General features: G+C 29.7%; 1 protein-coding gene across 1 annotated transcript; it reads right to left on the bottom strand.

Moving 5' to 3' along the window:
* Window positions 1-548: 548 nt before the first annotated feature.
* On the bottom strand, window positions 549-8,830 carry LOC102582926 (homeobox-leucine zipper protein ROC8-like). The gene is made up of 5 exons (XM_006341811.1): window positions 8,634-8,830; window positions 4,833-4,961; window positions 4,063-4,180; window positions 2,077-2,250; window positions 549-605 (listed from the first exon to the last, which is right to left on the bottom strand). The coding sequence occupies exons 1-5, from the start codon at window positions 8,828-8,830 to the stop codon at window positions 549-551; spliced, it is 675 nt and encodes a 224-aa protein (XP_006341873.1).
* Between the last annotated feature and the right edge of the window lie 333 nt (window positions 8,831-9,163).

The raw sequence follows: 9,163 nt of genomic DNA, 5'->3' as shown, positions 1-9,163 counted from the left end.
CTTTGGGGAAGCACATTCTTCGAGGTACTCTATTCATCCAGAAGCGGCCAAGATTTACCATGATTAGTCAACATTAATGGTGGTGCGGTATGAAGAGGGACATTGTGGAGTTTATGGCTAGGTGCATGACTTGCCAACATGTCAAGTGTGAGCATTAGCGGCCTAATTGTGTGTCTCAGAGGATGTTCATTCCTACTTGAAAATGTGAGTGTATCACTATAAACTTCGTAGTGGGTTTGCCAATCACCATGGGTGGTTATGATTCAATTTGAATTATGCAATATAATGCACATTAGCATTTCAAACAATGACAAGTTACTACTGAAAAGCTAAACACAGCCCTGAAACTCAATTCCAAATTGATTGGCCATTTTTATTTATAACAAAACTAATTCGCATAAATATAATGTTAAACCATTCAACAAACTAAGAAAACAGTAAATTTAATAATTTTAAGGTCAATATATATGGATGAAAGAAAAAGATTTCACTGCAAATTATGAAATGCATTGTACTGCCAAAACTCCTAGAGAATAACTTTATTGAGGTCATTCATGCCCTTTGTCTACTCCACGAGTAGTTGTGACTCTAGAAAGCTTCTCGTCCTAGCAGAATAGAATACCAAATAATCTGCAACAGTTCAATCGTTACATTTGGAAATTTATAAAAATTGAAAGGAACACCACAACATTAAATATGAATATGAAAATGAAAAAGAATTCTAAGGAACTTTGGAAGCAACAAAAATATTGAATAGCCTGCAATAATTGTAGAAAATTAATTCTACTTATATCTATTTGTCTGATTGATTATTGTAAACAATATTATTATGAACAATATCGGTGTAAAAACTATAAAAAAAATAATCTATCATGTTATACTAAATTACTATTTGATATTAAATTAATTAGATATATTATAACATTTTAATTAGTTTAATGGTGAAATGTTAATTCAACTTTGCGCTTTAGAGTTTTCCACTTTCAGTATAATATACTAGTTCTCGAACATGCGTGTTGCATGTACATCTCATGCTAAATAGTAAGTATTTTAAAAGTTCAAGAATTTGAACTAATTTTTTTAGTGAAAATATAAATACAAATTTTTATAAAAAATCTAATTAAAGAAGTCTAATAGATAGAAAACACACAAAAAATATCACAGATATTCAGTTCAATAATAATAATTATATAAAAATCAAGGTAAAAGAATAAAAAAATTGCGCCCATTAAAATCCTTTATACATAGCTAACAAAGGATATTATAAACATATATTTTATTGTGCCCTATCAGAAAAGTAAAAACTCTTCCAAAAAGTCACAATCCTTCGAAAAAGTTATAATCCTTCGGTAAAAGGCAGATCTCTTCAATGTTAAAAGGTGTCTGTTTTTAATATAATATAGTATAAAATATATATTAAAATGAGTGTTTTTAGTTGCAGATATTATATTAATGTAACATTCAAGTTATGAATTTCATATTTTTAAAATTATATATATAAATATGTATAAATAGATAAATAGATAGATAGATATAATCTAAAGAGACTTGACTGTGCTGATGAGGTTTCCAATGAATCCATTAATGACTTACTATTCAATGAAAAGCACATCCTTTTTAATTTGGCATATGTTGATGACCTAGTGTTATGTACTAACCCTAGCAATAAGGTGCTCAAGGAAATCCCATGTATGAAAAAGGTAACTAGACAACTCCTCACCAAGGATTATTACCTTCCCGAATATATAGTTTGTAGTGTTAAGAGAGGCTGCTAGTTTTATTGAGCATAATTTTTTTATTATTTGAGAAAGAAAAATGGCAAATATTTTTGATAACTGAGTTATCAAGATTGTCAACAGAATTAATGGTTGAACAGAGAATCTTCTTTATACCCATTTATTAATGTACTGAGTTTACTTTAGAGAATAACCGAAAATCCTTTCTCTAAGAATGATTATTCTTTTTTTCGACTAGCCTTACTTTTCTTCATGAAAATAATGTATGCTAATTTATCTCCATTACATATAAGTAATGTTTTCCAAGGAAAAAAATAAAGAGGATAACTAAAAGGTTTACCTCATCTGTCAACCTTTGATTTTCTTCTTTCAAATTTTCTAAATTGCTTGCTCTTTCAGAATCACATTGTGGGCATATAATTTTCTTCATTGCCTCTTTCATTGCTATATTCTCACAACGGAATCTTTCATTTTCTGTCCGGAGAGTCTTGTTGTCTGATTTCTCAATTTGTGTCTGATGAAATATATATAACGAACATTTATCTCACACACATATATATGAACTAATTAAATGTAGAAAGAGAATGAAATTAATAGTTTCTAGGATAATAGCTTTTTTCTTCCCTAAAATATAAGTCCGTTTTGACTTTGCTCCTTCTGACATTTGAGGAATCACATTTAACTTTTAACTAATCAAAATATATATTTGTAGTCTTTTTATGTGAGATGTATGTCATATGAACTACTTTCAAAATTATTTTACCATCAAATATGAAGCAAAATAACACATGTAATTAAGTGATAGAGCGATCAATAATTACTAAATTTGTGATTAATCACAAGAAAAGGAATGAAAATGTACATTTAAATTAATTAAAGGTCTATGTGCTTAGTAGGCATTGCAAGTATCATAATTAGAACTAAATAATAATTGAAGGACCAAATGTTTTATTAAGCCTTTGTTATAAAATGTGTGAAAACTATTTTCTTCCTCCATCTTTGCTTAAAACTTCAAATCCTCGCTAATATTTTGAACAGTGTACATTTTCTTCCTCTTATGAAATATATATTTTTAAGGATCAATTTCTACATGGGTGAAAAAATAGTTTATGAAAATAGGCATATTTTCATGGGGATCACTTTTGGCGCAACTCAAGGTAGCATGTTAAAAAAATGTTGCATGATATAGATAAATTATAAAACTCAAATTATTCATAAATTTATTGGCTGATATAGATAAATTATAAAACTCAAATTATTCATTAGAGATCAAGTTAAAAGTATTTTTTAAGAAAATGTTTGAGATTTAAACATAGTCATAGTTAAATAAAAATCACTTTGCCTGGTAATGAAGAAAATAACAAGAAAAAATTAATAAAAATAAATTTTTGTTAGAGTTGGAAAATTGGGTTGTGATCCATTTTAAGCTCAAGTTAGTCCAAAAAACTAATAACCTTCTCATTTATTTATTCAAATCATTTTCACTAGCCTACACTTAGTTTAGTCACCACTTATGTTCCAAGATTTCTTTCATTCATCAAATAATTCAAAAAGAAAATCATTAGTTCTTAGTTATAAAATCAGATTTTCTTTGACTTTGAATTCTCAAAATCAAATAGAAATATAAATTTTTGTCCATTTATTAAGTCCTTGATAAATTATTGATCTCGTTAGGGATTTCATGTATTTCAAATAATTTTACATGATTTTATCATTGGTTCTAATGAGTTGTAGCTAAATCAAATTGGAGGCTGAATGAAAATACTTAAACTTCTTTAATAAAATTCATTTATTAACGAGGCAAGGGCCTTTCTTCAAAATCTATTGATCAATTCAACAAGACAAAATACATACCTGATTTAGGAAATCTATATTGAAATTAAAAAGTGAAATCGTCAATAATAGAATTGATAGTACATAAACGGAAAAAAATTGAAACGAAAGAAGAAATAAGTGTATCAATTAATAGAAGAGGACAATTTTTGTATCTAATCACACATTCAGAAAACTACCAAATATAGATAAGCAATTTTGGGGCCTAACGTAATAGATTCACTAATTTGTTATGGAGGTAACCCTACTTTTAACTAGTCATTTGTTTATTAGATTCTTGCATAATCTAATGAAAATATAAATTATTATTGGTCATATTGTGTAAAATTAAAATAATAATAATAATAATAATAATAACAATAATAATAATATCAATATTAACAACAACAATAACAATTAAAAATAAATAATAATAATAATAATAGTATTATATAATAAGACACTAATTAACTATAATTAAATTAATAGAAAAATGACTAATTAATTAAAATACCTTTGTTGTAGTCTTGTTGTTATAAATCCAAGTCTTGATCTTCTTAGGGTTAAGCCCTACTTCCTTACCAATTTGAATTAGTTGGTCCTTATCTGGATGTGGACATTTCTTCAAGAATCTTCATTTCAAATTCAACCAAAAACACACCATTAATAACCATTTTTTAAAGAAATATAAAGCCTAAAAATAGAAAAAACGAAAGGCCTCATGTTCGTGTCCTACCTTTTTCAGGCAAAATTTGATTAGTGAAACTTTTCAATGAGAATTTAAATTTGTTGAGCTCCAACAAAGGTATCAAACACCAACCATGAGTAAGAGATTATTGTTTTGTTGCAAAAAGGATAAATACATTAAAATTAAATAAACTCATAGCCTTATGCTAAAGTTATTAATGAAGAACAAATTGATTCATTTATGAAAAATGCATATATATGGTATAACAACTAGGAAAACAATCTATTTTTAACCAGTTTAGCAACTCAATTTAGAAAAATTGATTAGCAAAATAAAACATATAGATTTTTTACTAAATAATAATGGACTTATTAAATAACAAAGGTAAAAAGTAACACAATAAATCAAATGAGAATTAAACATAAACTAATTCACAAAAAAGTACATATAAAAAGATAAATTATTATATGGATAGTAAATTTTGATTATATCATTTTGAAAAACAACATAATTGTTTTAAACAAGCAACACAAAAAATTAAACATATATTAAGATTCAATTTCTTTTTCTTTTTTTGTAAATAAAATTGATCTTACTCTTTAAGATGTTGAACTTGTTCCACAGTGTGTCGAAAGCATTTGCTTTGCTTGTTTGCTTTTTTTTGAGAGGTTGATGAATCTCCCACATGTTTCTTTTGTGAATTTGTCATTTTCTTTGGTAAATTCCTGTTCGATAAAATAAAATAACAAAAGAACACAAAAAATCAATTAATAATATGTTTGATTTGTTGTTTACCCAATCAATTTATATAAGAAACAACTAAGATAAATCAAAGAGAAAAGAAATATATAAGAAGGATTTTTACCAACCTTTTGATTGATGAATAGAGATCGAGAGATATGTTATAACTTGATAGAAAGTGGTCTATTTATATAATAGAAATCAACTTGACTTGACATGAATTATGATCTGTTTTGTTTTCTTTTAAAAAAATAATAATAATAATTTGGACTTAGAATATATGGCTTGCTATTTAATTTTGTCTATACAAGGTGCATCATAGGTCAAATTTCATAAATGGAAAAATACTATGACTTTTTTCTTTAAAAGTCACATAATTATGTTTTTTAATAGAAAAATCTTATCTTTTTTTATCCTATTATGATGTCCTAACATGGAAATAATTTTACTAATTATTCTAAGTGATTCTTTCAATTAACTTATTTATTTAATTAGTGTGCTTACATTAGAACTATGACAAGAAGCTCCATGTCATGTTTAATAATCTGTTTGACCAATCTTTTAAGACTAACTTATTTTGAAATATAACTTTTTCCAAAAGTGTTTTACAAAACTATTTTTGATAAGAAGTAGTTTATGTCTGACTAATAAAATTAAAAATCATATTTGAGAAATAAATAGTATTTGAACAAACTTTTTTAAAGTGTTTTTAATTTAAGTGTATTTTTCTTATTTTTTTTTTTAAAAAAAAAAAAGTCCTTTAAGGAAAAATAATAATTTAGCTTTGAAAGAGTAGTTTTTCATGTTTCGTGTTTCTTTCTTGAGCTTATGATGTCAAGTTCATTAGTCTTTTAGAGATGAACAAAAGTTATATTGAAAAATATACAAACCAATTATGATTTATATATATATATATATTTGTTCTCGAAAATGTATGTTGCATGTGTATTTCACGCTTAAAAATATAAATATTTTAAATATTAAAGTATTTGATTTAAATTTTTAGTTGTCATATGAAAATGTGAAGATAATGACTACATTTTAGTTTTTAAAATTGTTTGTCCGTACGTTAATTTTTATTTTATAAGGTACATAATAGATGATGTTCTTGTTGTTGGTTCTCATATTTAACTTCTGATCGAATGTCTACATAAATCAAAGATAGTTATTTAATGTCACGACTCGAGCCTACACCCTGAACGCGGCCGACACTCAAGAACCATTGCTGGTCCCCAAGCGATCCCTCATCCTAGCTGACTAAAAGTAAAAGACTAACTTGAGCATACATAAGAATCAAATTGAAAAAAACGTTTCACTGAATATACTGATAATGAAACATAAGTTTTAAATAAAATATTTGAAACTGAAAGACTCTCCAAAACTACCTATCTATAAAGCCTCTACTATATATAGACGAGTGTCGAGACAAGACCCACAACTACTAAAAATTCTACTTATACCAAAAACTCATAAAACTGGAGTCCTTCGGAAGCAAAGAGACCTCACTCGAGAACCATTGGTGGCCCCAAGTGAACCCTTGGCCTGGCTAGACTCTCAACGGAAGAGTTTACGCATTAATAAAGATATCAAAAGCACTTAAATCAACTGACTCAAAATAATTTAGAATGTTTTAGAAATAAACATTCAACTTAGCCAGAGTGGCAAACCAAGTCTGAACATAAACAACTGAAAATGGAAAGACTAGAGAACTATAACTATCCGTCTATGAAGCCTCTAAAAATAATGAGGGATGTCGGGACAAGACATCCGATCATCCTAACAACTGAAATACTAAACAATGAAAAAGGGATCCTCCAAAAAGAAAGAAGGCTCACCAACTGAATTTGAGTGCTCAACTGGATCAACGGGGCGCTGGATGTTGATCTTGGTTACCTGTATCTGCATCATAAAATGATGCAGGCCAAAATGCATCAGTACATTGAATGTACGAGCATGCGAGGGAAATACTAAAAATGACATAAGATTGAAATGAATTCTGAAAGAACATTTGCCTCAGTTTTACTCAACTCATGGATACTCAACTCAAATGCAGAATTAAACAACAGTAAAGGTACAGTTTATATAAAACATTTACAATAGTAAGAAACAACTCAATATACATATATAATAAAGTAATATAACTCTATGGGAGTTTCTCTAACCAACAACCATCACTATGAGCTATGTGATCATACAACGTCTCGCCCACGCTACCAGAACTGTCCTATAACTTGTCAGGATATAGAACGCGTCAACTAAGTGGATCCACTAGTCTATGCTAAAAAGTACTAAGGAATCGTTTAAAAAGTATGACCCTTTCTACCCACGATGGCTACATGATTTATGGAGACTTGAGTTATTATGAACTCGTCCCCTTATTGGTGCTCAATACTACTCCCAAAATATACTCAGCTCATATGGTTTTAAACAAAACTCTTTCTGTGATTTGAGGTAATTACTCAAAAAAACTTATCTCTTAAAAGAGATGGAACTCAAAACTACTCATGAAAACTTATTTGGAAATCAGTGTTTCCTCTTATCTTATTTGTGAAAACATTTGTTCTTTGGGATTACTTAGTTTTCATATATAATTAAAAGAAATGAACTTTGCTCTACTCTTTCTCGAACTCAAGGCTTAAGTCTTTAAAACAAGTTTAAAACGATTGCATAAGCCTTTTTGAACACTCTAAGAACTCTCTTGACTTGACTCTTATCTTTACCTAGAATTTGATTTGTAGATTCAAGGGTCATGATCTCGTGTGATAGACAACATCATGATGTTTAGACGTACCTTAGAGTGTAGAAATAAACTAGGAAACATAAGTAAGATTCAAGGAAACTCAAACGGAAAGAAGTGGTAAAGGGTAGAACACCCGGTGTCCCAGAGGGAAAACTTCAGAAGTTGGGTTAGGGCGCATCGGTTGGAGCGGCGCCCCAGAGCCCAAACTACAGAAGTTAATTTTGGGCGCTCTGAGTGGCGCGGCGCCCCAGCCCCCTCCCCAGGTTTCTGACGAATTTTCTTGCTCATTTTTCAACTTTAAACTAGCTAGATTCGAATGGTTCCTTCCCCAAACGATTAGATTCGAATACATAACCAAAATATGCAAGAATCAACTCAAAACAACATCAAATTTCGTGAATTTAACTCAAGAACTTCTCAACAACTTCAACAATCAAGAACCAAGTAGAAACATCAACAAAATCTATCAAGAACTCTATTTATATACCTTCAAGAACACAAATTCGTGGAGTTAAATCATGATTGGCGCGTGGATGAACTAACTCAATGCTATGTGATCTCACCTACCTTGTAGGGATCAACCCTTGGAAAAATCGACGAGATTAAGTTGAAGAACGCGACAAATCCTTGCTTCTTCTCCTCCTTTCTCCTCTTCTTTTCTCTTCTCTCAAAATCCTAACTTAATTTTGTAAAGCGTAAACCGAATCCTATCAGTTTAGACCCCAACTTAATTACCAAAAATGAATTTAATTAATTGGGTAGTGAAAGACCATAATACCCTTCAAAAATCCCATTTTGACTTTCCTTATCTAGATAGCTCAATTTTGAATGGACATATCTCTCTCATGCGGACTCGAAATTGAGCAAATTTGGCAGCGTTATGGGAGTCTTTTTTTCCTCCGCGATAGTGTAATACCAAGACCAGTAAGAGAGAATGGACTTCATCCATTCGGACAAAACCCATGCCCCCCTAACCAGTCGTACTCTGACCAGGCTTCGAAAAACATTGAGATCACCGAGTTTCTCGGGAATCGATGATGCATATTGAACTTCAACCAATCTCACTTGCTCAAGAACTGCCTTCTGATAGACTAGCTTCCCCCGGGCTACCATCCTTGCAGCTAAAGAGACCATATCATCATGCCTAAAGGGACCGATAGAAGAAGTCTAAATGTAGTATATAGTAGTAGAGTGACCGTCTTCTTTATTTTTTGAATTCTAGGAAAGATAATTCAATGATATTTCATACGGTATTTGGTAGAACACCTAAATCATCCCGAGCTAAGAGTTATGGTCATTTGAAGTTGACCCAAAACTCATACTTAACTTAACTTTGCCAAACTTTCCAAATTTTATTATTCCCAACAACGGTTTCTTCCAAATTCTAGTTCTTTCAAATAGCGAGGTGTTACAATATCTCCCCCTTGGGAACATTCGTCCTTGAAT

The sequence above is a fragment of the Solanum tuberosum genome, unplaced genomic scaffold (assembly GCF_000226075.1).
Source record: "Solanum tuberosum cultivar DM 1-3 516 R44 unplaced genomic scaffold, SolTub_3.0 scf00029, whole genome shotgun sequence".
NCBI classification, from domain to species: Eukaryota; Viridiplantae; Streptophyta; class Magnoliopsida; order Solanales; family Solanaceae; genus Solanum; species Solanum tuberosum.
The sequence above is the reverse complement of the archived record's forward strand: the minus strand, read 5'-3'. Positions and strand labels throughout refer to the sequence as shown.

Bases quoted from the DNA above. Each gene is read 5' to 3' on its own strand.
- LOC102582926 (XM_006341811.1), bottom strand. From the start codon at position 8,830: ATGGTAGCCCGGGGGAAGCTAGTCTATCAGAAGGCAGTTCTTGAGCAA. The intron at 2,251-4,062 runs GTATTTTAATTA...ATATTTCATCAG, and splicing joins ACAACAAGACTACAACAAAG to ACACAAATTGAGAAATCAGA. The intron at 606-2,076 runs GTAAACCTTTTA...CTATTCTGCTAG, and splicing joins ATCAAAGGTTGACAGATGAG to GACGAGAAGCTTTCTAGAGT.